The sequence below is a fragment of the Melospiza georgiana genome, chromosome 5 (genome assembly GCF_028018845.1).
Source record: "Melospiza georgiana isolate bMelGeo1 chromosome 5, bMelGeo1.pri, whole genome shotgun sequence".
NCBI classification, from domain to species: domain Eukaryota; kingdom Metazoa; phylum Chordata; class Aves; order Passeriformes; family Passerellidae; genus Melospiza; species Melospiza georgiana.
Genome location: NC_080434.1, coordinates 28,563,931 through 28,590,969, shown reverse-complemented (window position 1 = coordinate 28,590,969; position 27,039 = coordinate 28,563,931). Strand labels below are relative to the sequence as shown.

General features: G+C 40.8%; 2 protein-coding genes across 10 annotated transcripts in view; one reads left to right on the top strand and one right to left on the bottom strand.

Moving 5' to 3' along the window:
• Positions 1-1,628: 1,628 nt before the first annotated feature.
• On the bottom strand, positions 1,629-19,214 carry ABCE1 (ATP binding cassette subfamily E member 1). Its single transcript, XM_058025292.1, has 18 exons — positions 19,130-19,214; positions 12,955-13,122; positions 12,560-12,645; positions 11,952-12,049; positions 11,444-11,561; positions 9,457-9,594; positions 9,243-9,312; positions 8,090-8,186; positions 7,027-7,116; positions 6,320-6,441; positions 5,454-5,675; positions 4,986-5,045; positions 4,844-4,902; positions 4,564-4,674; positions 4,344-4,486; positions 3,515-3,637; positions 2,436-2,547; positions 1,629-2,188 (listed from the first exon to the last, which is right to left on the bottom strand). The coding sequence occupies exons 2-18, from the start codon at positions 13,055-13,057 to the stop codon at positions 2,141-2,143; spliced, it is 1,800 nt and encodes a 599-aa protein (XP_057881275.1). The 5' UTR covers positions 13,058-13,122; positions 19,130-19,214; the 3' UTR covers positions 1,629-2,140.
• A 249-nt stretch (positions 19,215-19,463) lies between these two features.
• Positions 19,464-27,039, top strand: part of ANAPC10 (anaphase promoting complex subunit 10) — a 144,296-nt gene continuing 136,720 nt past the window's right edge. For 6 of the 9 annotated variants that reach the window (XR_009114516.1, XR_009114515.1, XR_009114517.1 and 3 more), the window contains exons 1-2: positions 20,221-20,274; positions 25,876-25,992. Coding sequence is in view for 6 of the 9 variants with exons in the window: in XM_058025290.1 (XP_057881273.1) it covers positions 25,878-25,992 (115 nt within the window). In the remaining 3 variants the exon portion in view is untranslated. Of the gene's footprint in view, positions 19,720-20,220; positions 20,284-20,529; positions 20,821-25,875; positions 25,993-27,039 lie in introns of those variants that run through there. The other 3 variants (XM_058025287.1, XM_058025286.1, XM_058025288.1) reach the window with 3 other exon arrangements.

The window sequence follows — 27,039 nt, the reverse complement described above, 5'->3', positions numbered from 1 at the left end:
CTTTTTAAATTATATGTATGTATTTAAACCTGTTGCAATGGCATGAAATGAAATGTTGTTCTTACAGGGCCAGTTGTAGTAAGCAGTAGAATGATGACCAGCATATGGCAGGCAGCAAACAAAAAGCAGCCATAAACTCAATTTGGAGTTTTTGTTCTTAGGGGTCATGCTGGAGGCTTTTTGTTTTTTTGTTTTTTTTTTTTTTTTTTTTTAATCTAAATACTTTTCCATTCAGGATTTCAAAACAGGCAATCTTCACTTTTTCAGGTGGAGAACAAAGCAAGCACTGAAGCATTTAACTATTGTTACCATTGAGATTCTCTGTTTATTTCAGCTCCTTTCAAAATCATAAAGAGGGCTGCATGTTGAGTTTACTGGTGAATTTGAAACTGTAGCTCTACCCCAAATTTGTGCAGCAGTCACTGAACTACTCCTTCTGTCCTAGAGCAGGTAGTTCATCACAAGCTTTGTTGCAAGAATGAAGCCAGGAACACTTCTCACAGAAATCTGTTGGGAAACACTGGGGAAGAGATGCATGGCAGTAACTGGGAGGGATGTGCTTTTAGTATTTGCATTTAAAAAACAACTTCTTTCACCTGGGCCTACACTGCCTTGCTACTCTAGGACAGTGAAGGATTGGAAGGTGTAGGTGTATTTTCTCCAGTGCTGATCAAGTAAGTCTGGTTTCCTCTCTTGCTGAAGGAGTAGTAGTAGACTGATTGGCCCAACCTCTGGCCTGTGGCAAGATGTTTTAATTGCAGGATCCTCCTGTTAATACATGTAATATTCAGCTGCGTGACACAGCTGAACCACATCTTTACCATATCCTTATCACAGCTGATTCAGAGAAGATTGCACAACTCCAGTCCACAGGGAGTTAGGCTGTGCAGAGGAGAACAAGTTTAGTCAGCCTGTGGAAGTTTTGTCTGACCAGCATGGTTGTGTAGGGCTGTACTCAGTACCTGCACTTCAGAGTCCCTGTGCTGCTGCAGTACAGGTGCACTGCTGTTACAGACAGAGAGAGGCAGTGTGGATATAATGCTCAGTACTGCCAAGGTTATGAAATAAACATGTTACTAACACACAGAATGGCAAAAACCCACAAATTACCTCCACTCCTTTCTGTAGCTTCTGAGGCAAAAATGTAAACAAGGAACAAAGCCATGTTTTCTCATCATGTTTTTCACATGCCAGTGAAGGCAGAGAACTGTTGAATGGAAAATACCCTTCCTTCCTCTAAGACACATACCTGAAAGTTGTTTTTTGCATGTCTGCTTAAGTAAGCAGGAATATTCAAGTTTTCCTTCTTGTTCCCTGAAGGACCTTAGTGCATAGGGAAATTTTTTAACAATGTTTATTCAATTATTTTTCTTTTTTGTCATAGTAAGGATCAAAGATTTTTACTTTAGGGAAAAGTAATTCCTGCATCTTAGCCTTAAGAAAACTTAATGGAAGAGTGAGTTGGATAGATGGAAAAAATGTTTATATTCTTTAGGATTATTTCACTGATTATTTTCATCTCCCTAGGTCTGAGAACATGCACAGGGACAGATGACTAAAAAAAGGCATAGTGACCTTCAGTGTGAGAAAAGGGTGTGTGACATTATATAAATATACACACTTCTGAATTAGTAATTGAAGAAATTCTGCAGTGTCACAAATTACGTGGGTATTTTATTTCTGAAACCCTCAGCCCGAGAGATTCAACCTTTTTAAAAGAGGAGTCACTCTTGTAGCATGACATTCTTAGTAAACTTCCCTCTTATACAGAAAACAGCTTCAAAGATTTATTTTAAAATGAGGAAGTTCAGTCAGTACTTGGTACATGAGTAGGATATATTCAATTGAAAACTTCCCTTAAATTTTGAAAAATCAGGAGACCCATTTGCACAATTTCAACGTGGTCTATTTTGAAATTATCACACTGAAAATAGGGCTGTGTCACCAAAATATAGAAAGTGGCAGTTTTACTCAGACTAGGATGTTTACTGCTACTATCTCAGATGTTAAATGCAGCAAGAGATTTTAAGCTCCAAAAGATTAATTGTTCTAAAACCTGATCTGAGCCATCTCATCACAGCTGTTTAGATTCCAATACGCATGTCTAGATGCCAGTTAAAAAGATGCTGGGATTCAATATTTAGTCATCCAGGAAGAAGTAGTTTCCACTCTTCTTCTGTTCCACATCCTTGGGAAGAGAAAAAAGGTCACCATTACTTGAAGCAGTCTTTGGCAGACTTGAACATAACTGAAGTAAAAGACACTTATCTAAACTCCTTTCTGCTTCCCTTATTACAAAATCTTACTAGTTTCACATGCTGTTTTTCCAGCACGGTAGAACTACCCTGTCAATCTTTATTTTGTTCCATATTTTAAAATTTGGCTTCGTATCAAACAATCATAGCTCCTGTACTGCAAAGGTAGCCTTCTCTTACCTTGATGGAATTGAGTTTATTTATTCTTGGTCTGTAATTGTTGGGGTCTCTTCTAAAAGTGATTTCAAGCTGAGATAAAAACTTATTCATTCCAGCCAAGAGAGTCTGTGGACTGTTGAGAGAGAAGAATACTTTAGCTATATTTTCAGAAGTTTTATATCATATGATTACAGGCAACTTTGATCTCCATCCTGAGCTCACTCACTCTGGAACTGCAAATGTAAGCTGTATTTGACATACCATGACATGCTACATTTTTATTCAAACCCTATCTCAGATGCTGCTGAAAGATGAGAGTAGTGTCTCATTGTGGCTTCCAGCTGTGACCTTTTCTTTCTTATTATTTTGTATCTACATGTGTGTGCTGGCACACTTACATTCAAGGAAACAAAAAACCCAACCCAAAATCTAGCAAAGATCATAACATAACTTTCTCAATATCCATGAATGACTTTGATTTTTGAATTCCAACATGTGTGTTCTTGGAAGAAATAGCACCTGGCTACCCCAGCCAGGGTAGATTGCCATGGCAGACAGTGTGTTTATTACTTCATCTAGCTTGTGCCAAGTACTCAGTGTTCTAAAAGCCTGTTTTCTGATAAGGCTGCTCATCGAAAAGTCTCTGTAATCTACATGAAATTACTAACAGGAACAAAAGTAGACATCAAAAGGGACAGCTCTGAAAGAGTAAATCAATGCACACCGCATGCTGGCATTAAGACTTGCCCTTCACTACATCTGCATACAGGTACCATTAGTACACTGCTTGCTTCTACTGCAGCTGGAAGTTATTTTCAGAACGGTAGTTTACAGTTGGTACTTTTTTCATTCCTTGATTCTTCTGATTGTTATTTAGCCATCATGCAATTGCTTAAGGCTGGTCTAGTTTTGAGGGTTTGGTTATGTTCCTCAACCCTGCTCCAACTATGGTTTAGGCAGCCTGTAGGAAAGGATCAATCCCATTTTCTGTTCCATGATTCAAAACAAATGTCAGAACCCTCAGGACAGTCCTGGATGCAGCTTTAATTTCCACAGGCAGGGATGACAATCTTGTTTAGTAATCCCAACAAATCTCTTACCTGTTTGCCAGTGTGTTCTTGGAAGGAATGCCATCAAAAACAATCACACGATCAGCAAGATATGTAGCCATGATAAAATCATGTTCTACCACAAAAGCTGTTTTTTTAGCATGGAGAATGAAACTGAAATGAGGGCAAAGAAGAAAAGAAGAGAGAGTTGTTGTGGTGTGCTGTGATGTCCCATTTTGGCCTTCCAGGTCATCCCCCCAGGTGTGCCTATACCTCTCTCCCTTCCCCCTTGCCCCCATGCTGAGTGAGTCCTGTCAATCAGGCTTAACATTCCAGCAAGGCGTCGTGTGGTTGGTCAAGTTCAAAGGATGCCCCTATGCCCAGAGGTCATTGGCCTGTCTGGGTGTCATCTTCCCCTGAGACCCTGCCCCTCTCACTTGGTTGGTGGCTCACCTGTACCTCCCCTCCCCCTGTCCCTGGGCTTAAAAGGGTGATCAGACCATGCGGCCGAGTGCTGTTGGAGCAGTTCCTCACGTTCAGACCTCTGTAACCATGGAATAAACCTCTGGACATTAAACCCTCCAGCAGAATCCTCTCCTTTTTCTCTTCACCATCGCCTGAAGCTATTCCTCCTGAGGTAAACGGGGTTCCTAACAAGCCTGGACTTGTTCAGTGCCCAGCTGCAACCACCAGCAAGCCAAGGTATCTCTGGGGTGATACACCGCAGTTGCTGCCTTTGGCCCAGCAGCGAGGGTCAGACTGGCCCAGGCACAATCTAACTGGTAATATTGGGAGCCTTTTTTCCAATAGAGAGTAATGTGAGCTCATTGTAATACTAGTGCAAACAAATTGTGGCTCCTTGGCCAGCACGTGCACTCACCGTTTGATGACTCTGGCAGCCATCAGACGCTGCTCAGAGTCCAGGTAAGCCGAGGGCTCATCAATCAGATACACATCTGCAGGTTTACCCAGACAAAGCGCCAACGCCACACGCTGCAGCTCACCGCCAGACAGCGTCTGAACCTGAAACAAGGCTGGGCTTAGTTCAGGTACAGGCTCAGAGTTAAGGCAATGAGGATGTTGATTCAAGCAATTAATACCTCCTGGTCAATGATGTTTTCTATCTGAAGAGGTTTCATCACGTCAGTTACAAACTGGGGGTGTGTATAGGCATCTCTGATCTTCTCGTGCAGCAGCTGACGGACACTTCCCTAGCAAAAGGAAAATGTTGCCATTCAGTTTTATGCACCACAAGAAAACAAGCAGAAACAGAATAATTAAAAAATCTATCTAAATAGATACAGCTACAAAATAGGCATAAAATAATTTCTGTATGTGTGTTTTGTAGCAAACATGATAATAAATAAGGCTGAAATGTACCGTAGATTTAGGGCTGATTTTCTGTGGTTTGTAGCTGACATTTAGGACTGGGACCTCACCTATAAAAATACAAAATTAATAATGTAAGCAAGAGAATTTCCAGTATCCTTAAATAGGTTTCATCTTGGGTGTAACACATTACCTCCTTCATCAGGTGTAAGTCTTCCTGCAAGCATTCGGATAAATGTTGTTTTGCCAGTTCCTAAAATAAAATAAAATACAAGTTACACATTAATCACTTTTTAGTAATTTAGACCTCTAACAAGTCACTGATACAACAACAACTTAGTAATAAAGAATACATTTTAAAATTAGATTGCTTTGAGAATTCCTATATTATCTTCCAGCACTGGATAGCACTATCTTAAAACTACCACCTAAGTTTGTAAAACAGGGTAGGTAACAAACACAACACAGTGGCACTGTTAACACTCAGTACCTTCACATTCTTCCTACTCAGGGGGCTCATTCTGTGCTATCTTCACCAGGCAACAAGCAGTTCAACCTGACTCAAACCCAGTAATTCTGAAGCCTGGCTCCCAAAGGGAAGAAGGGCTTTAGGAGCATATCCAGGGCTGGAGAAGTAGTTTCCAACATAAATTGCACTTACCATTTTCTCCTAACATCACCATAATTTCAGAATCGGTGAATTCTCCAGCTACTATGGATAGTTCAAATTCTCCCATCTTTTTCTTCATTCCTGGATATTTGTACATACACATCTTTTTAACCTCTTCTTCATTAGCTGTCTCAGCTACTTTAAATACCAGAGATGCATCTCGAAACCTTAGATTTTCTGTTGGAACATAGCCATCTAGGAAAATATTTATGCCTATGGTTGGAGGAAAAAAGATCATTAGAAAGGTCTGCAACAAAGTAAAACAAGATGAATTTCAATTCCTGGCTGCAAATTTCATTCTGATAATGAGATTGCTGGATTTTTAATGCTTTAAAAGAAGCAACAAGACCTCCTCTTTTAAGGCATGCACATTGCAAACTGAATGAAGAAGAGCCTTACTAAACTACAGAATGGCTGGAGCAGCTCTTCCTGAAAAGCCACTGTTAGTGATGTGTGTGGGGTTTAAAGGAACTCCTGCTGTTGGGCCCACTCTCTTAAAGCCAGTTTTTACTGAGTCTCAGTAGCACAAGTGGGGTCAATTCAGTTGAACACTACATACCTCTGTACTGTGAACCTCTCTCCTGCCCTTTCTCTACTACTTACAGGGCCTTTTGTGTAACTCCACTGTTTACAAAACACCTGCAAGTATCAAAATTATGTCCATAGCAAGTGAAAATGAAGCCTTTTGGGTTGAGTTACAAATTAAGTATCATTTAACACAGAAATTCTGCAAAAAATCAAACAGATTTTTCATTGCTGAACTGTGACAGGATGAGGACATGTTTATATAGCAGACAACTGGCATTTTGCTGTCTTTTTTTGGGAAAGTTTAAAAAGAGAAATATGGCAAGAGTTACCTTCTCTTACGCTGAAAGGCATGGTAACAACACCATAAGCACTTGGCACTCCATACAGGCAGCAGATAAAGTCAGAGAGATAATCTAATACACTTAGATCATGCTCTACAACAATAATGTACCTGAAAAACAAAGCCAGAGAGATGCTTTTTTTATCTCAATGCAAAATATTTTTCTTTCTTTTTTTCTTAATCTAGTCTTGCATAAACAAGAGCTATCAACATGATCTTTAGTTAATATGATTTCTTCACTTTATACTAAAGAAGGAGAGAGTTCATATCTCTCACCAGCATTTTTTAAACTGCCAAAAAACTCGTGAATGATAAATTTAAAGTCCATCTTCAGCGTGAACTGGCAGATTCTTTATGTACATTAAGTGGAAGGATGTTGATTGATTTGAGTGAAAAATATTTAGCACATTTTAAGAAAATAAAAATCTTTGTGAGAAAGGGATGCAATATTCAGGTGAAAAGTAATCACCAATGTTTTCCTATCCTTATTACAGGATTTTGAAATGGGACCAGAAACTACAGGAAGTAAGTTTCCAAAATGCAAAAGAATAGAATATTACAGACTTGGAATATCTGGAACATCTGTTAGTGTGTCATGCTGAGGAGTGAGCACTTCTGAGTGGATGGACTTCTTCTTCCCTCTGTAAGCAGTCATGCACTATAACAGTCTGGTGAAACAGCTGAACTTGTATTTACCTGTCAGGGTTTATGAGGGACCGGATAGTGATGGCAGCCTTCAAGCGCTGCTTGACATCCAAGTAGCTGGAAGGTTCATCAAACATGAAGCTAATCCCAAAAGGAAGAGGGAAGTCTTAGTGAATGCAAGCTTTCTACTTATTCAAACATAATATTAACATTACAACCATTAAGTAAATGGAAATAAAAAAGAATCATTATTTATACTGAGAAAGGGAGACAAAAAATGAGCATTGTGCACACCTGCCTTTATTCTCTGTAGACTGCCACGTGAAAGTGAGTTAAGTATTACTTTTCCAAAAGTTCTGACAAAGTTATCCAAGTTATCAAAAGTTACAAAAATCAGCAGTTAGGATTCCCATGCACTAACTTAAATAAAGGTTACCTTAAATTTAACTAAATGAACTAAAAAGTGCAAAAATACTTTAGAAGACTGGAAAAAGGACATTTTCTAAAAAGAGAACACTGAACAAGGAAACCCACTTGAAATTCACACCAACCGAACAAAAAACAGCAGCCCAAGTGAACAAAACCAACCAATCAACAATTCATAAAGGCAAAAAAACCAAAACCCTGTAACTCTTCTGATCTTGCTCTCGTGGTCCCAAGGAGTCAGGAAACAACAAAGATCAGACAGTAATTTCCTGCTTGCAAAGACAGGAGAGGAGGGACTCAAGTTCTAAGAGGTGGGGAAGCAGCTGTACCTTTCTCATTCAGAGAGGCTAAGGGAGGTGTGCTGTCCAACAGGATACATTTAGGTGGGATTAGGGAGAGGTTATGAGGTTGGGATACTGAAATCTAACACTGCCTTCTGAAATCAGCTATTTCCACTCAATAAATGAAAGTATACAGAATCCAGAGATTAAACCTGAAGTAAGAATGGCTTTCAGCTGATGAGTTGGCAAAATTTCTAAAAATAATTTTTAAACATTATTTAATAATTTTAAAATATTCTTCACTACTTCATAGAAAATATTATTGTTAAGAATAAGAGTAAATTTGAGGACCATATTCTGAGACAGATTATTAGAAGCAATGTGTAACAGAAGTAAATTAAACATACATATCAGCCTTCTGAATGCAAACAACTGCACAAGCAAATCTCTGAAGTTCTCCTCCTGAAAGGTCCTCAACATTTCTTTCTTTCAGATGTGTTAAGTCTGCAAATAAGTGATTAATTTTAGGTATGTGATAACCAACAGAACAATCCATATTTTTATTACCTACAGAAACATGTATAAACATAGCAAACATTCTACAGAGAAGGAAAGAAAACAGAAGGACAATAAGCTTTCATTTTACACAGCATCAGTATCATACTGCTAATACTAAGCCACAGCAAGCTCTGGCTTCTCTGCAGCATTAGCTGCATGGCTGCTTCCTGTCGTGCAGAAGAATTGTATTTCTATTTCTTTTTCCACCACACTGGTGAAGATTCTGGCCCTAAAAAGAAACTATACCAGTTCTGACAGTGCTTCTTGTCAGGCTTGCCTGGAGAGTTCTGATTTTCTTGAAAATCAAGTCCCTCAAACCTTACAGGAGATGGGTGAAGCAGGTATTTTCTAAGCAGCTTAACGAACACATTTCAAGAATAGGTTGTGTCATTAATAAATTAAGTGGGACTCAAAGACCACATTCTTGGTGACACAATGGCAGCCTCACCTTCACTACCCAGCTCTACCAAAAACAATCCCACAGTGAATTTAGCAACAACTAAATACAAAACACCTACAAAACATTACTGGGGCTGGACTATGCAGATGTTCTTATTAATTGTATTAATCTCAGAAGTCAGTGTTACTCCCACTAAAATTAGATACATACAAGCTTTAGGGGGAGTGTGGAATACTAAGATAACATTTTTTGCATGCAGTGTAGAAAGGGGGATGCTCAGACTTTGCCATATTTGTGAGCAAGCAAGAGCAGCAGATGTTAAGTGGGATTTTTCTGGATTTAAAAATAAGCACTTTCTACTATGAAACAGAAGCTGCATTACATTCTGTTACCTAGAATGTATCAACTAGTTTGCCACCAGAAAGGATTATTTGTGTTATTTATATTACAGCATGCCCTGGGCTTTACACTAAAGCACTTTTAGTTTTTCTCTCTTTGAGTTGGTATAATTTACATGCTCTATCATATTGTGGTAACTTGATTGCTTCAGTAAATATGAACTTCTCAAATGCTTTAAAATTTGACTGTACAAAATTACTTACCGAGCTGCTGACACACAACAGTTTGTGTCTTGGTTTCATCCTTCCTATCCAGAATTGATCCCACTGTTCCCTGTGTGATAAATAATAAAAAACCCCAACCAACATTAAAAATTTCAAACAGTTCTGAGTTGTGCTGCTAAATAAAACTTTCAAACACGTAAGAAGTACTACAGAAGAAGCTCCCAGCTTTCTATTAACTCATGAAATGTCTCACCTTTGCAGCTTTAGGGATCTGGTCCACGTACTGAGGTTTAATGATAGCTTTAAGGTCATCTTCCAGGATCTTGGTAAAATAGTTCTGTAATTCAGATCCTCGGAAGTAAGTCAAAATTTCTTGCCAGTCAGGTGGATCCTGTGACAAAATGAAAGCCTGGGTTTACTTATACCATTTAAAAACATAGTAAGGAACCCTAATTTCAAATTCCAATCAATAAGGCAAATAGAATATGCTTGTAAGAGAACAAACAAAAAAAATCTGCAAAAGCATTCTAAGAACAAAGTTCAGAGAGACCTTCTTTTTCCAGGTTTCACTAATCTTCAAAAAAAATTAAATTTGCACAGCTAAGAAGCTACTGAACTGAAACAACTTCATGGGGAAAATGACAGCATGGATTAATGTAACCACACTTATTAGCTATCTGATACAGCTAATCCAAAGAAAAAGGACTGGAATGGTAAAAGCACGAACCAGCACAGAAAATGCAACAAATCTGGTAATTTTCTCTGGTTCTAGCAAACCTTTCCAAGGAACAGAAGGGAAAAAAAAAAAGGAAAAATGACACATTGAAAATAAAAGGAACTGTTCAGAGCAATCACCCAGGAAAACGTTCCCCCTTGCACACTGTACTACTCTGAGGGGTGCTGAGTTTATTTCTTTGATGATAAACAGTATGGATTAGACTGACACAGTCGTATTTCCAAACCAAGCAAATACACAGAGGAAATGCTTCATCAGTTTTAGAGCAGAAGCAACATGGAAGATTCAATTCATACCACGAGTTTCTGTGGTCATACTGATATGGCTCCTTCACAGCAAAGTCTGATTTTGGAAGCATGGTAATTCAATTAAGTACACATTCAGAAAGTCAAAAGTTTTGCTATTCCTGCAATACTACCACCTGAAACAAGAAGTCCACAAAATAATATAAACCAAACTTAAAAGAGAATGTAAAATGTAGCTGGGAAATTACTATTTCTTTGCAGCTTTAGGTAGCAGCCATGACTGAACAGTTTAATAAAACATTACTCTTTCAGGTAAAGAAACTGCTGAAGAAAGTATCAGCACACTTGTTCTTACAAGTGCTTCCTGAAGGACAAAACTGTGCATCAGAATTCAATTATCCCCATGCAGTCTGAAGGTAAGAAAGTAACATCTGAAATACTGATAAGAGGAGTCCTAATAGTTATTACTTATGCCCTTTCTCTAATGTATTCACTCTTTGGAGTAGAGTTAGGTAAAAAAGCCCTTGTAAAATGTTTTGCTTACTGGCTGCAGTTGGACTTGGAGCAAACACATAGGAAAATGGGTTATGAATTCCCATGAATACCAGCAGATTACAAGTTTTAAGTCTCATTCTCAAAAAGTCTTATTTCTAAGTAACTAGCAACATGAAGAAACTAAGGATTTTTCAGAGCTCAGTATTGAAGTGTACAGTGGGAAATACCTTCAACCACAACTTACAATAACAACATACTTTACGAGAAATCTTCCTCAAAAGAATCAAAGATAAAAATGCCTAAGAGATCCCAAGGATACACAGTAAGTGCTCACAGACACTTGAGCTGTTCAGATAAAAACAAAGGAAACTTAGAAGAAACTCCAACACTTGAGCTATGGAAATTCCTGATGGGAACAGGTAAATTATGCAGGGAGAAAAACGTGACTTTTTTAAAGACTGGGATTAAAAAATCCCCAAGCCCATAAGTACAACTTCAAGAAACCTACCTCTGATTTTTATCTTTTGTGAGTTACAATTACAATTAGTACCCTTTTCTTTCTTGAGAGATATACACAATTTGCAAGAAGGCAAATTGTTAGCAATAACCTCCTACTACTGGTCCTGTGTGGAGTAGGTCACTGGCTGTCAATATCAAAGTGCCAACAACCCTACAAATCTATCACATTCACAGATACAAACACTCAGTCCAAAAAAATAAACAGCTACCTAAAATGCTAACTCTTTTTTATTGCTGATACATACATCATATTTTCCAAGATTTGGCTTCTGTTTTCCTGCTAAAATTTTCAAGGCAGTTGATTTTCCAATACCATTGGTTCCAACCAATCCCAGCACTTCACCTGGACGAGGGATAGGCAACCTGTACAAAACATTGGTAAGTTTGTGTTACATTTATGCCATCAAACACCAACACTCAGTGGGCAAGTAAATGCTGCAAGCCATTTTCAGACCTTCCGATTATTACAGCTTTTGTTAACTTGCAAATATCTAACCCAAATCATATCAAGTTCCTTAAAAATAGAAGAGCATAAGAAATACTTAAGGGCAGTGTGTTTTAAAATAGGGGCTCTGTAAAATAATCCCTATCACTAATTTATTTCATTATAATACTTTTTAATAAGAAAAATTTAACTAACATTCTAAAAGGAAGCTACTGGGGTAAGAACCAAGAACACTTTGATGTGCACTATGTTTACACTATCAAAAACTTGGATATACTTGTCTCTTTGATATTTGAAAAATAAAATACCTGTGAAGTTTGAAGGCATTGGCACAGTATCTATGTGTTGTTTCTTTCTCCAGGTTGCTAGGTAAGTTAACAATTGACAAGGCTCCAAAAGGACATTTCTGGAATTGAAATAAATTATAGATTATTAGTGCACACAATTTATTAACAAAAGCCTATGTGTTGTACTACTACCAGCTGTGCATTTATATTTTTAAATGGACCTCTACCAAATTTCCTTTACATGGTCAACCTGCCAAGGAAGTTCTGTGCCACATTTTACAAATTAGTAGTCTGCAGTTTAGACTGTCAGTCTACAATACAAATAAGGCACACTGCATATATTCTACACCTTTCACAAAAAACATCTGTCTGCTGCTAGGTGTCTACAGACACAAACAAAAAACCCAAACCAGGCCAAGCAAAAACAAAGCCACAAACAAAACCCACACCTTGCAACCCAACCAGTTCAGTCAAGTGACACAGTTCTTCACTTTCTATAAACAGTAAGTTAACTTGGTCTGATTAATCCAGGAAAGAAAACTGCTTTTTGAAGTTACAGTATGCATTGCTAAATATAATAACAAAATAAGGAAAACGTAGCACTTTAAATAAAGCAGTTTAATTTTTACCTTGATGCAAATACCACAACCAATACAAAGTGTTTCTGAAATCCATGCTATTTTGTTCTGTGATGTGACTTCTATGCAAAGTTTTCCTGGTGAAAAAAAGTAAGATAAGATCAGTCCAGTTTCTGGTGAATCAGAATTCCTGCCTACTAAAGTTCACAGAGGACCTTGTAACTGATGAACGCACACTGAAGCTTCAATTATGCAAAGGCTTGAAAAGTGTCATTATTACTAAGAATTGTTCAAGCTTTTAGTGATACTTCTAAAAGCTTTATGAAAAAAAAAAAGCTTGAATGATACACAAAAATCTATCAGTTACAAAAAGCTCATTCTATGGAGTAGAAGTGATTTAAAAGGCCTCCAACTGCTTCAACACTTTGTTACACTGTATCTCTTACCCATTCGAACCACAGGACAACTCTTCTTGCATTCCTGACGACATTTCTTTGGCTTACATTTGTCATGGTTGACTATAGCAATTCTTGTTAATTTGTCGGCCATAATGCACAATTTAGGGTTCAACACATACACCAATTATAAGAAGGAGTAGTGGGAGTCTTCCAGATCTTAAAGAAAAAAAAACAGAAGCAAAAAACACTGTAAGAGATCAGGTCACTAACAGCACAGAGAACAGACTCTAACCTAAGTTATTGCCAGTGGAGTGCAGAGATGAAAAATGCAAAATTATTTTATTTTTCCCCTCCTTTAAGCAACATGACAAACAGCAAAGTTAGAGATACAAATAACAAGGGTACTGATGTGTAGATAACTGCACAAATTTTTAACATCACCTTTCTGTCCCATTACTATTTTTCCAGTGTAGAAATAAAATTGTGATTTATCTGAAAATGGATTTGTTTCCAAAAAAGCACGCTGTAGTAAGAACATAAGAATCTATACAGCTCCAAATTTTAGTTTTACAAGTTACCTGGTATAAAGCACCCTTGTCCACATTGACAAATTGTGACTTCAACTATTACTCTAAGGATATGACTGAATATACATTTACAAACTGTATGCCAATATTCCGTATTAAAGGATTAAAACAGTGTAAAATGAAAACCAGTTTTCAAAGTGAAAATTTTTAACTGAGTATAAAAAGTAAACCAGGCAATATGAACAGACATTCATGATGATGTTTGGTTCTTTAATCTTGAGTTCCATTAGTATCTCAATAACTACAGTTACCTGCTTAATTTCCTAATATGGTATCAATGCCTATAATAGATTGAAATAAAAATAAGTAAAATTCTTTATAAGGAACATAGAAAGGCTCTGCAAAGGGATCTGGCCAAGCTGGATCCATGGGGATCATGAGGATCAGTAAGGCCAAGTGCTGGGTCCTGCCCTTGGGTCACAGCCACCCTAGGCAGTGCCACAGGCTGGGAAGAGTGTAAGGAAAATTGCCTGGTGGAAAAGGACCTGGGGCTGGCTGGTGACAGCAACTGAACACGAGCCAGCTGTGCCCAGGTGGCCCAGAAGGCCAGTGGCATCCTGGCCTGGATCAGCAGCAGTGTGGCCAGCAGGAGCAGGGCAGGGATTGTCCCCCTGGACCTGGGGGCACCATCCCCTGAGTGCTGTGTCCTGCTCTGGGCCCCTCACTACAGACAGTCACAGAGGGGCTGGAGCGAGCCCAGGCAGGGCAGGGGGGCTGGGAAGGGGCTGGAGCCCCGCTCTGAGGGAGGCTGGGGGAGCTGGGCATGTTTAGCCCAGGAAGGGAGGCTCAGGAGAGCCCTCCTCACCCTCTACACCTGTCTGAAAGCAGGGTACAGACAGCAGGGGGGTCGGGCTCTTCTGCAAAATAACACAGGACAGGAGGAACCAGCCCCAGATCTCAGGGGAGGTTCGGATTGGATGTCAGGAAAACTCTTTGCTGAAAGGGGGACGAGCAGTGCACAGGCAGCCCAGGGAAGTGGCTGAGTCACCATCCCTGCAGGTATTTAAAAGACATGTAGATGTGGCCCTCAGGGACACAGGGCAGGAGCCAGAGCTGGGTTAATGGTTGGACTCAATAATCTTGGAGGTCTTTTCCAACATAAAAAACTCCTTAATTCTGTGGAGTACAAGATGATTAAATATTCCTGAAATCACAAATAAATGCATGCAAAGAAGTGAAATTATGACTTGTTTTCCTCTCTATAAGCCCCTCTTTGTTCTTTGTAATGTACATAGACAAGTACTGGATTGTAATGGGACTTTGTACAGCTGCAGCAAATGGAGGGAAGGGCAGAGAATTTTAAATGTAAGTCATGACAGACAAAAAAAGGTGGAATGTGCTTTAAAGTACATTTGTATTTCCTTTACTATATTAATTCATAATAATTAAAATAACAATAATAATGACTTTTATTTTCCTATGAACAAGACACACCTAAGGACAACTCCCTCCAGCTCCAGAACAAAGATAACCGACTTATGAGGCCCTTGGAAGATTTTAAGATATTGCAAATTATTTTTTTTTTTTTGTAAAAAGAAATGCCATAAAGTACAAAGCATTTCCATCTCACCAAATAAAGGGATGGCAGCCCTACAGATGATGCATGTTCAAAATAATTTCAATGCAGTATCAGTAGTTCAATGATATAATTGGGAAGTAGTCTGGAAATACTTCAGGTTTCCACACAGTGCAAAGATGCAGCTGCATCCAAAGGATTCCAACATCTCTAATTAAGGAAAGGTTTTTTTGGATGCCCAGCTCATCTTTGCTTCACCAAACCAAAGCCTCCTCCAGTGGTTTACAGACTATATTTACTACATATGGCTGTTGGAGGAAGAAAGGTTGTGACTTGCAGACTCATGAAGGAAGCAAGAATAAAATGGGTGTATGGCACACACCATGTTAAATTCTATAAACTTCAGTTGGAAGGAATCCTCCAGCTACTACTGCAATATCTGGAAGATGGACATCCAACAGCAAAGGTCAGAAAAGCTGATGCTATTGTATCCTTAAATCCATTACTACCATAGGTACCAACACTTTAAATGGCTCCTTTAAAAAGTGGTAGTCTTATTCCTTTATTCAGATTCCAAAGTATTTTAAAACTAATGTCAGAAGATATTCTTCATCACCTATAAATGAATGTAACTACTCACACTGCCAACCATATTGTGGCAGTTCATACTTACATTTCTTTTTTTTCCTTTACTGATTTAAATTTCCTAAGCCAGGAAGACCTATTAACACAGCTGATGTTTTCAAATAAATGACTGAATATACGAAAAAAAATTAAAAGTGATTCAACAGTTCTGTGTTGTCAGACCAGACTGACAAAGTAGGGCTGAACACTGAAATTGCATCCATAGACCAGGCAAACAGGCATGGAATAATGAGTCTGCAGTTCTCACTTTAATACAGCAGGAAACAACAAACTGAAAACCTTATTTTTGAAGGCTATAAAGGTGCTTTAGTCAGGGTAATTTTCTTGGGGACAGATACTGGATGTTGTCATGACTTCAAATAAAGATCCATTCCTTGGAAGACATCCCAGTGCCTTTCACTAAAATCCTGCAGTTTACAGAGAGTATTTGGGGGTGAATGATTCCCTCTCTGTTTTCCCAAGGGAAGTGCCAAGGGGCCCTTTCTCCACGGCCTGAGCAGACAGGGCACTGTGGATTCCCCCCTGAGCTGCAGGCAGCAGTGAACCAGCCCTGTGGGTGCCCCAGAAGCAAAGCTCCCTCCGCAGCCCCCAAACCCTGCTCAGCCACCCACCCTCCGGGCGGGGCTCAGCCTGCAGCTCACAGCAGGAGCGGGACGGGGCTGCTCCCAGGCACCACGGCAAGCACGGCCTGAGACACACAATTCCTGCCGAGCTCCTCAGCAAGCTTTCCTCACTCTTGGCAGGATAATCACACTGAAGTTTGCACTCGCTGCTGAATCAGACTGTGGCTGGTGAGCAATGAAACAGCCCGAGTTTGGGAATTTTTCTAATTCTAACTTACTTGGGAAAATGCCCATGTAAGTTCCATTCTAACTTAGAGCTAATTCTAACTTACACAAAAATGCCCAATCTGTGGTGAACAGTTTTGAAGGGGCCAGTGAATTAAGTATGTACACTAAGCATTTATTAGAGTATGTGGGGGCAGGGGGGAAAATGAAGTAATGAAGCAGCATGGAGACACACATCTCACACTCCTTCCCCTCTGCTCCCACCTATGTGACACAAGTGTCAGTTTATCCAAAACTCTCTCTAAGTGGTCTTAACCATCTTCAGAAAAAAAAATAAATTGTGAACTTCTGTAATATTTCCAGGACTGTGCTGATATCTATAATGACAACTGCCCACAAAAGAAAATAATAATATCTACTTAGAACTCAGAAACAAATAAACAAACTGTCCAAAACCAGACTGAACTCAAGTTCCATATTTCCACCCAGTTAGCTGAGTGGCATTTAAATTAACATATGGAATAGGATGGTCTGACTGCAGGGAACAGATGTAGAACTCTCAGGAGACTGAACACAGATCAGCAATGTTACAGCACACCAGTAACCCAGCAGGGCAGTCAGCACTTCAGGGGCAGGACAAACTGGTACTCAGAAGCATTTGACTTCATGACTGTGCTTCTCCTTTCCATATCAAGAAGAACAGAATAAAAAACAGAGTATGAAAGTACTAATTTGCAACTAACTACCAGGGTAAAGAGCTATTTGAGTTATTGAATGATGATGGTGTGGCAGCAGAAAATCTTCCCAGCATGGGCTGACAACACAGGTGAAGGAAGGAGGGAATGACTAAAAACTGCTGGCTAGACAAAAAAGAAAATGTTGTAAAGGCCCTGTCAGTATCATTCATTAAAGCCAAAAGCTGCCCATTACATTCAATTATGTAATTTAATACAAAAAATGAAACATGTCTAAAAATAAGACACCAAACATGTTATCACAAGCCTTCTAAGCCAGCATTCTTAGGCTGTCTGGTACAGCTGCTGCACACCCTGACACACCAGATTACAAAAAAAAAAAAAAAAGAAGTTGCCCACGTGCAGACCTTGCTATCTGTCACAGAAGGCAACAGCAATGTACAATCTGTAGAACATGTGCAATGTGCTTGCATTAATAATATTTATTTCTTTCTCATGCATTAGAGCAAAATTATAATTTACTAAGTCAAGGCAATTATGACTGAGAAGAATTAATAATTCCACTGAATTATTCAGACTTAAACAAAGAAAAATTTAAACATTAAAAGTAAATGAAGACTGAAACAGAACCAGAGACCATTCATTGAAAGATGTGAAGGGAAGGCCTGGGTTCAGAATTGTGCCATCTTTGGTTACTTTGCACAAAACCATGAACACTTCACAAAATTACAGTGCATGAGACCTCAGAGAGAAGGGCTGTGGAAAGAAGTGAGGATGAGCAGCATCTCCAGCTGCCACTGAAAATAAGCAACTGAGAACTGCCTCTCAACTCCACTGCCAATGGGCTACATACGGGCACACTATAACAAGGACAGTAAAGCCAAGAATTAGAATACCCAAAGAAAATTGAAATTATAGGTAAAACAGTAAATGATACAAGAACTAGTCTATGCTTAAGGTTTTCTCATTTAAGAAACCGAGGCAATGTAAAAAAAGTAGTTTAGACATGCCCCAGATTTCCCTACTGTATTAAATCACTATGTTACTCATAAGACACGTCATGAATAAGAAAATATGTTAACATGAAAGCATATGGTCAAGTATACTGACGCTGCAGAACGAGTGGGTGTGCTTAGCTTGTGCTGAGCAGTACTAATTATCACTCAATCTTTAACATTTCCCCTTAACATGAAGTGAAATGCGTGAGAACGAACCTGTAAATTAGCAACCTCATGAAAGTAATGGAAGTATTTCATGACCACTGGTTTAGGACTGCAGTTTATGGAAGGAACCACAGCAGGGAAACTTAAATTAGGGCGTGAAAACTGTCACAGGAACTTGCAGGTGAAGTATCCAAGTGCATTCCAGGCAGGAAACACCACCATGGTCCTTGAGAAAAGCCCTGCCGGCTTCTTTTTTGTTTTTTATTTTACACACACCTCGCAGAAAACAGCCTTACCCCGCTATCTTACGGCACCTGCAGGAAGGCTTGATCTCCTCACCACCCCACAAGCACCCACGTGGATATCAGCTTCCCTCAAAAGAAGGCAAAATACGGCCTTCCCCCCCAGCCCGAGGAGGAAGTTCCCAGTTTTCCTAGGAGCAAAATGCCGGCGTTGCCTTTCCCAGAGCCAGGCCAGCGCCGCCAGGCGAGGATCCCGCGCTGCATCCACAGGGAGCCATACCCACAGCAGGGCCGGCGCTCTGACCCCGCTGCCACAGAACCCGAGGCGCGGGGGATGACGTGCCGCGTGTGCAGGCAGTGCCGGCCCGGGCCGTGCCCACGCCGGCAGCGAGCCCCGAGCCCCGGGAGCCTCCGGCCCTGAGGCCCGGGCGGGGCGCGGTCGAGCCGACCCTTCTCCCACGGTGCTGCGGGCGAGGCCGCCGCCCAGGCCGAGCCCAGGCCGGCAGCACACCACGAGGAGCGGGGCCCTTTCCCCACCGCCTCCGTTCCCGTGCGGGAAGGCGGGAGTTCCCCCCGGCGCTGCTTACCGGGAGCTGTGAGGGGGGTGCGGCGGGGCCGGGGGCAGCGGGGGTGGGAGCGCGCGCGGCGCCCTCGCGCCGCGGCCGGGAAACGGCGTCCGGTGATCCCGCGCGCGGGCCCGCGCGCGCAACGTGCTCGCGCCGCCGCCGCCACCCGGCCAAGATGGCCGTCGGGCCCGGGGGGCGGGGCCTGGCGCGCGCCACGGAGAGGAGGGGAAGGAAGGGAAGGAAGGGAAGGGAAGGGAAGGGAAGGAAGGGCGGCTCTCGCCGGGGACGGCGGGGGAGGGAGGGGCGGCCGTCCTCACCATGGAGACCTAGAGCGCGGCCGTGCGTAGGGAGCGCAGCCTCCCGGGGCGGGTCGGGGCGCCCGAGCTCCCCGAGCCCGCCCTGCGAGCGGCGGCCGCGCTCTGAGGGGAGCTCCCGGGACAGAAAGGTCTCGCTGGCCTCTGCCGGGCAGGTGGTGACAGGCAGCAGCAACAGTTAAGACCGGTGCTTCTCTTCTCAAGGAAAGGTGTTCGTTCCCTTTCACGACCGCGGTTTCGGCATTAGGAAGCGAGCTCCAACATCGGATACGTCCGGGGATTGATACAACGCGAAAGGTACCAATATAGAATGGTCCCGCTAGCCTTTACCTGCCCTGGGCAGCGTGTCTTCTGAACCTGCTAGCCTTTACCTGCCGTGGGCAGCGTGTCTTCTGCACCGGGAACACTGGGGCTACGCGCTTTCATTCCCATCGGGAAGAACTGTCACTCTCTTTGGGAGCCCATCACCTCACTAAGGATACCACCTCCAGTAGTGATCGTGCCCACGGATTGCTCCCACACAAGGGACGACACCCGGGTCTTGCTGGCCTTTACCGGCCCTGGGCAGCGCGTCATCTGCATCTGAAACACTGGGACTACGCGCTTTCTTCCCGTGGGGAAGCATCTCCAGGAGCCGCCTCGGGAGCTCGGGGTCCATGCCCAGCACCGAGCACATCCCAGGCTCGCTCCCGCACCGGAGGAGCCGGGACGCGGCGCTCCCGCCGGCCCCGCCCCGCCCATGGCGCCGTGTGAGGGGCGGCCCCGGCGCCTGAGGGGAGCGGGCGGGGCGGCGCGCGCGCACTGCGCTCCCTCCGCTGCGGCGGCGGCTGTGGCTGCTCCCGGCGGGATCAGGTGGGAAAGGTGCGAGCTGCGGCTCTGCCGGGGCCGTGACGGGAGGAGGAGGAGGAAGAAGAGGAAGAAGGTGCAGCCCGGGCAGAAGCCGGGCTGGCTGAAGGGCTGTGTTCGCGCCGGGTGTGGGGCTGCCCGGCCGGGCGCCTCCCGCCGTGCGTGCGGGGCTCTGGCGTCGCCCCCGCGGGCGGGGAGCGGAGCCGGGCCGGATCCGGCGGGCCCGGGCCGTGAGTAGCTGCTGCTGCTGCTTCATTTCCCATACCAAAGCGGTTTGTAGGCCTGAGGGCCACGGCCTCAGCATAGTGTTGTAATCTGGTTACTTTTCGTTTTGTTTATTCATAATTGTTACAGTTATAACTAATATTGTTAATGTTGATTGAAAGTCCTGCAGACAAGTCGTGAGGGGATGGCTCCCGGTTGGTTTTTCAAAGCGGCTTCATCCTCTGGTTGCTCTTGGTTTTCACGACAGCTTGCACCTAATATTTACACTTTACGCTCCTTGTAAAGATGTGCTTGCCTCCTTTGAGGAACTGCTTGTAGCTCTACCAGGTAACTTTGGGAAGTCTGGGCTTTCCCAAAAACATATTAAAAATTATTTTTTAGATTGCTTAGAAATATATGTATAAAACTGCTAATTTAATTCTTTTAGTTATGTTTCCTTATAATGGAATTATTTTTGACAATGAAAGTCTGGTAATTTTCACTAATAGGCTTAAAGCTATGCACTGGAGGCAGGGTAAAAATAATAAGTTTATTGAAGTTGTATTGAAAGAATAATCTGAGGGATCAAATGTACAGGTGAGCCAGTTAAAATAAGGTGCTGCTGAACAGTTACTATGATTATTAAATATTAATTAAACATTAATATTTTTAATATTTTATGTTTAATCTTCCACCTAATTAAAAAAATAGGAGGTGTAGTGAGAGGCTGGTTTTCAGGTATATCTTGAGATTTTTAAAGAGCAAGGGTCCAGCCAAAGAAATGAGAGCAGGGACAAGAGCTTGTAAATGAGTAGTGCAGTTAAGAAAATCAGGGAATCTTAGGTATGAAATTCCCTTCTGTTAAGAACAAGAAAAACAGTCTTATGGATGTTGTAAAAATGCTGAAGCAGTCAGTGCAGCCTTTGTTCAGTTTTCCTGGAAAGGCTATAGTCAGATATTTGCTAAAACTAAATAAAATTATATGATTGGAATGCAATCAGAGTATTACTTCTTAAAAGAATAAAAAAAGAGAGAAAAGCCAGATGATCTCTGATCTCCTGAATGATTCTGAGGAGTTGATTTGGGAAGGGAATTTGTCAATAAGTAGAGGACAATTAAAATCAGTGTGCACACAGGAAATATTCCAGTGTGGCTTGTTGAAAGTAGTCTGGATTAAACTTTATTTTTTACAGTAGCCAATGCACTTAATAAAGGGGGAATATGAGTAGTCTGCCTTGAGTTTTACAGGATTTCTGCCATTGTTCAAGCTACTGAAGTGTGCTCTGAAAATAATTATTTTTAAAGATTTTTTTTTTAAGAGATTTTGAATTTGACTTGTAAATGACTCTTTTAAACAGTGGTGTCATGAAATGTGCTCCTGGAGCGTTCAGTTTTGAGGGTATTTTCACTGTTGCCTGGAGTGTGGAATACAAAGTTGAAAGGATTGCAAGCACTGTGCAGGGGTTGGAATTAAAGGCCACCTTGAGAAGCCTGGTATCAGGTTGGAAATCAGTGTAACTGAGCTCAATTCACAGGAACTGAGGGAGGAAGAGAGCACAGGAATAAAAATATCAAAGGCCTGGTTAGTGGAAAGGGTGTCAGTGAACAGCAAACAGTATCCCAGAAAACACTGGGCATTTATACTGCATTTGAGCACTGTAATGCACATAAAACCAGTATTAATTGAGAATTATGTTCTTTCAACTACCCAGGTGTTGCTTTGTCACAGTAACAAGTGTGAGTAAATATAAAGGCAAGGGAAGAGATTACTCAGATGATAAAGGGCCTTAGCTAAAATGGTCTGGTTATTTTTTTAAACAACAGTGGTGGAAATCTAGACTCTGCAAGAATATTAGGTTTATTAAGCTTTATGAGGGGAACTTGAAAGGCATAGACACTCTAGAAAAGAGGAAATTCAGAGCAAATTTGCTGAGTGCCTTCACATCAGTAGAAGGGTTGCTGTGTAAAGACCAGTGATTAACAAGTCTTTGAGTTCCCTGTAGATCAAGAGATGCTTGTTTTTAGGTGGTGATACTTGATTTGGATGCTAAAGGAAAATCTTTAGCTTTCAGGTTGATGAAACCTGAAGTTGGGTGTCCACAGATCTCTTGCTGGAGAAGTAAATATCTGGACATTTACTTCTCTCAGATCTCTCAGGCACAGTCAGGTCTCTCAAGGGCCCTTCCAGGTGTGTATTTAAACAGTTCTGTGCACACAGTGTGGTGGAATTGCTGGTTTTAATAGGGGAAAACTGCTTTGGAACCTGCAAGTTTCCTTGAGCCTGGATTTTTATGGAGCTATAGTAGGAAAGGCCCATGGTGAATGCCTCAGTATCTCCTCTTGGCTGTGTTGTGCTTACACAAGGGTTTGCTTCCAGGTGTGCAGCTTTTCCAGGTGCCTCCTGCTGCTTTGGCTGGGGAAGGCAGACTGGCCAACCATTTAAATCCATTTCACTCTCTTCACAAACTCTGCTTGCTGAAACATCTTCAATTGGCTGTTACAGGGCTGGAATGAGAGAACTTCTGTGAGAAAGATAAGGGATAAAGAGATCAAGAATGGGGGGAAAAGCTGCTGCTTTGTCTTGAGCAAAGGATGTGCAAACCCCACAGAAGGGAAAATGGCAAAATGAAAGTGTGGCCTTTATCGTGTCATGAAGACATTCATATATTCATGCTGTTAATAAGGAAACAGCAGCCTGTTAATGATCTTTTGGAATAACTGAATTGAAATTCAGAGATGTTTCTAGCCAATGCTTCTAGAGGTGCAGTGTCTTTCCATTTTTCAGCACATGTCAAGGAGAAGGCCTTCTAAAAAATTACTTATTTTTATGCAGCTTAAAAAAGCAAAGAAAAAATTTAGTAGGTGACTTAAATTCCTTTTAGAGCTGAGTATTGATGTCTTATTTAAAATTAGGTACATTTACTTCTGCTAGTAAAATGTCCAGAAGTGTTACTTGAGTGAGCTGGCCTGTTGCTATATCATTTTTCCTTAGTACTTCTATCAGTTTCTAAAGTTCTGAGTATTGGGGAGCTACATTCTCTCCAGAATGTTTGTTCTTGAGCAGAACTTCCCTCATGAAAATCTGACTCATTTAGTTCAGCCATTGAAAATTTTCAGTCGTTCCCATCACTAGTACACAATATGTGGCTGATTTATTTGCCAGCAGTGGTTTGGAGTTGAGATTTTGGGGTTTGAGAATCTTTTCCTGTTAGATAAAAAGAAGTAAGCTCAGTTTAAAACTGTAGGGAACTGGAATGATGTTTCTTGCTGTGTATTTCAGACTTCCAAAATATAATGCCTCCAACATTTGAGAACCAGTGCAATACAAGTGTTGCATTATTAGGTTATTTAGAACTTTGTTCTGTGTGCTGAACCTTATAAGAAGGCTCAACATCATTATTTAAGGTGTTCTCAATACTTTGAATATTCCAGTAATTTTTTTCTAAAAGCATATATAATCAAGTTTGTGGTATAATCTGAGTGAGCAATGTAATTTCTGTGATTTACCTTGTTTTGATGTGATGTTTGCATAGTCCTTGTGTCTTAAGCATGGAATTTGGAGTTTTTCATTCATTTTCTCTTTAAGTCAAAAGAGTGTCTAGTCTTGCTGGTGATAATATTGAAACGATGTTTTCTATGATGTTTTTGAGATGTGATCACTTGAATTACAAGTGAACAATTTAGCTTTACTTTGTGAGGTTGAAATTTCTATGTATATTTTTAGAGGTTGGAAGAGCAGTATTTTTGGTGTCTGTGTAAATCTGTGAATTAAAATGAATGCAACTCAACCTCTCTTAGTTCAGTCACAAAAGTAAAAAAAAAAAATTGCTCAGAGTTTGGATTAGAAGGTCAGTTGAGCTTTAAAATTCCCAAGTCTGGCATAATAGTCTCCCCAATGCCTAATAACCATAGTTTGAATTTTGGTGCAGCATGGGGGTGGACTAGTTGATTTTTGAAGGTCCCTTCCACCGCTCCAAACCATTTTGTGAAGAATGTTTGTTTTTCAAGTAGCTATAAACTAAATATTTGTAATTTTTTTTTATTTACATGGCATTAGAGTTAATATGTCTGTGAATATATATGTGATATCTGTAGGATTAGCTGTGTGGTGTCCAACATCTTTTGAGAGGATGGTGTTTGAACAAGGATTTTGTCTGAAGCCTTTTGTGACAGTTGCTGTTGTCAGTATTTAGATTTTTCTACACATGCAATTATCTCTTCAGATTTTGTTTATGGTAGTTAGGACTGCAATCTTGTATATGAGAAAGCAGGTAAAATGTCTGTGTCAAGCCTTATGTTTGCAAAATTAAAAGAAAATACTCAGGGGCCAATAGAAAGTGTTGTGTGCACTAGGGAAGTCAGATGTCCTGTGGGACATTTTAGCTGCAGTGTCACCGGTGCATAGACAATGTTGTCTGTGCCTGGTGTCAGTTCTGGTGTAAGGAGTGGATCTTGTGGGTCCCAGCCTGGCTCAGTCCCTGTTTGCTGTCTGGGAGAGGCACTGGAAGAGAGGTTAGCAGAGCATGATGTGATGTCATGCATGTCAGCAAAGGATGGCAGGTCAGCTCTAACTCTCTGACTCTTTAGTGCTCTATGGTAATTTGAAGCTTTAATGTAGTTCTTTTCATGGAACTTATGTTTCTTTGGAATTTTTAAAAAAATATTTTAAGCTACTTCCTAGGAAATAGTCAAGTGCTCTGTGCTTTACAAAGCCCAGCTTAATTAAGTTGTCCTGTATGTGGTGATGGTCTGGGTGTTGAGGGTGAGTGTGATTACTTGGACAGTGCAAGTCACAAGTTGATGATTCCAGATGAAGTTTTAAAGTTCAGGAAATGGGCCATAAATAAATGTGGCTATAACCAATTACTACAAATCATACAATTTGTTTAAACTCCTATTTCCTATTTTAGGGGAGAAGTATCTCTTGCTCTAGTTTCTGAATTTGTAGCTTAAGAGAACTTTTAAGTGTATCTGTGGGAGAAAATGAAGTTGTGCTGCTAGCCTTTAAAGTAACATTTGCAATTTTAATTTCTTAAAAAACAGAACTGTAAAAACCAAACTCTGAAACCCTAACTCTGTATGCATAAATGAGAATGATACAAGTAAAGTATGTCTTATGGATGTTGCAAGTGTGTATTGAGTTCTTAAGGACACAAAATTTACACATATATGCAACCCCTTACATATATTACACATATATATTCTATATATTTATACATATTACTTTATGTATATAAATGAAATGTCCAACAGACATGCAAAAATATTTGTGTGAATATGTATAAAGTCTGTAGGCTGTTCTAAAAGTGTGAAGCCAAAGAATGAAACTGACTATGTGAACAAAATCCTTTAATTTTCCCATCAAGCTAAAAACATGTCAACTCCCTTGTTTTCTCTCACTAGAAATGACCACCCCAAACAAGACCCCACCTGGTGCTGATCCAAAGCAGCTGGAGAGGACTGGTACTGTTAGAGAAATAGGCTCACAAGCAGTTTGGTCTCTCTCATCCTGTAAGCCAGGTAAATCACAACAATGATGTAAAAAGTTGAATGTACATTTATGTTCTGGCAGTAAAAAGCAGTAAAACTGCTGTAGTGTAGGCTGTAGTTACTATGAATAATGTTGGCCCTCTCTATATGTGATACAATATGAAAGTTCTAACTGTATCAGAAATCCTATGAGGAACTATCTGATATGAACTAAACAGAACTCTTACATATTTTATATTAATTTTTCTTTTCATTTCCATGGTAAACAAACTAAGCAATGTAAGCAGAATCACACCCAGCACAGTGAAATTGTTTCTGTGCTTTAGCAACTTGTCTGGGTGTCTTCCATTTTTAACTAAGGATGACTGTGCAGCTGGGAGACCTAAATGTTGTGCCTGAACTTTGAAACTTTGTGTGGGCTCAGTCATTACAGGGTGGCCCTGAAACCCTGCAAATAAAATAAACATGTGGTCCTGAGGGGCAGTTTGTTATACCTGCTCAAAATACCTGAAAATCTGTATTCTTTCCCCTTGGGGTGCTTGAGTTGCTATTTCAGAAATATCTGTTGGGAATTGATCAGCTGTCTTGCTGCACCCTAGGGTTAGTCATCTCTTTATGTCACAATATTTTGCTCAGGCTGAATGACTTTGGTCTGAAATCCTGGAATATTGGAGAAAAAAATCTTGTGGTTTTGCTGCTTAAACAGGGTGAAGGAAATTTTTTATTAAACTTCTGCTGCTATATTGGAACTGTAGCTAGTGTGGACAATCAATAAAAGAATGTAATTAGTAAAAGGATAATGAGGGAATAGAAAATACAAGGCTGGAGTTGCTTCTTCAAATGTGATGGCATTAACCTTTAGGAATAGTGGTTTTGCCATCTATTGCCTGTTCTAGCTAGTACTTGAAAAAGCAAAAATATTTCGGGACATGACTTGAAGAGAAAATGTTACATTTGGCTAAAATGTTATAGTGAATGGTCTCTGCTAATGATTTTGCTTTAGTTCAGCAGTTAAGTTACAGAAGATGTGGAAAAGTCTCACTGTTAATTATTGCTTTGGCAACCAATATGAATTAC

Bases quoted from the DNA above. Each gene is read 5' to 3' on its own strand.
- ABCE1 (XM_058025292.1), bottom strand. From the start codon at position 13,057: ATGGCCGACAAATTAACAAGAATTGCTATAGTCAACCATGACAAATGT. The intron at 8,187-9,242 runs GTAAGTAATTTT...ACTTATTTGCAG, and splicing joins TGTTGTGTGTCAGCAGCTCG to ACTTAACACATCTGAAAGAA. The intron at 6,442-7,026 runs GTAAATACAAGT...TTTGTTTTTCAG, and splicing joins TCCCTCATAAACCCTGACAG to GTACATTATTGTTGTAGAGC.